Genomic DNA, 266 nt, shown 5'->3' with positions numbered 1-266 from the left:
CCCCCCAGCAGCAGCAGGACCCCCCCCAGCAGCAGCAGCAGCAGCAGCAGCAGCAGCACTCTCAGCAAGCCACTCAGCAGGAGGAGAAAGACAAGACACGCAGCGAATAACAGCAGACAGCACTGCGCCGAGGCCTTCTGGAGATACGCCCACGCTGAAGCCAATCCCCGCCACCACAGGCACGCTGCTGCTGCTGCTGCTGCTGCTGCTGTGGGGGGCGCTGCTGCCGTTGAGCGACGCTGCTGACGGGTCTTGCTGCTGCTGCA

General features: G+C 65.4%; 1 protein-coding gene across 1 annotated transcript in view; it reads right to left on the bottom strand.

The window, feature by feature from the left end:
* Nucleotides 1–59: 59 nt before the first annotated feature.
* Nucleotides 60–266, bottom strand: part of ETH_00036390 (uncharacterized protein) — a gene marked incomplete at both ends in the record, with an annotated part of 861 nt that continues 654 nt past the window's right edge. The window contains one exon of the mRNA XM_013375318.1: nt 60–266. Within this exon, the coding sequence (XP_013230772.1) occupies nt 60–266 (207 nt within the window).

Source organism: Eimeria tenella, genomic scaffold (assembly GCF_000499545.2).
Source record: "Eimeria tenella Houghton genomic scaffold, Eth_scaff2692, whole genome shotgun sequence".
Taxonomy (NCBI): domain Eukaryota; phylum Apicomplexa; class Conoidasida; order Eucoccidiorida; family Eimeriidae; genus Eimeria; species Eimeria tenella.
This window is presented reverse-complemented; position numbering and strand designations above follow the sequence as displayed.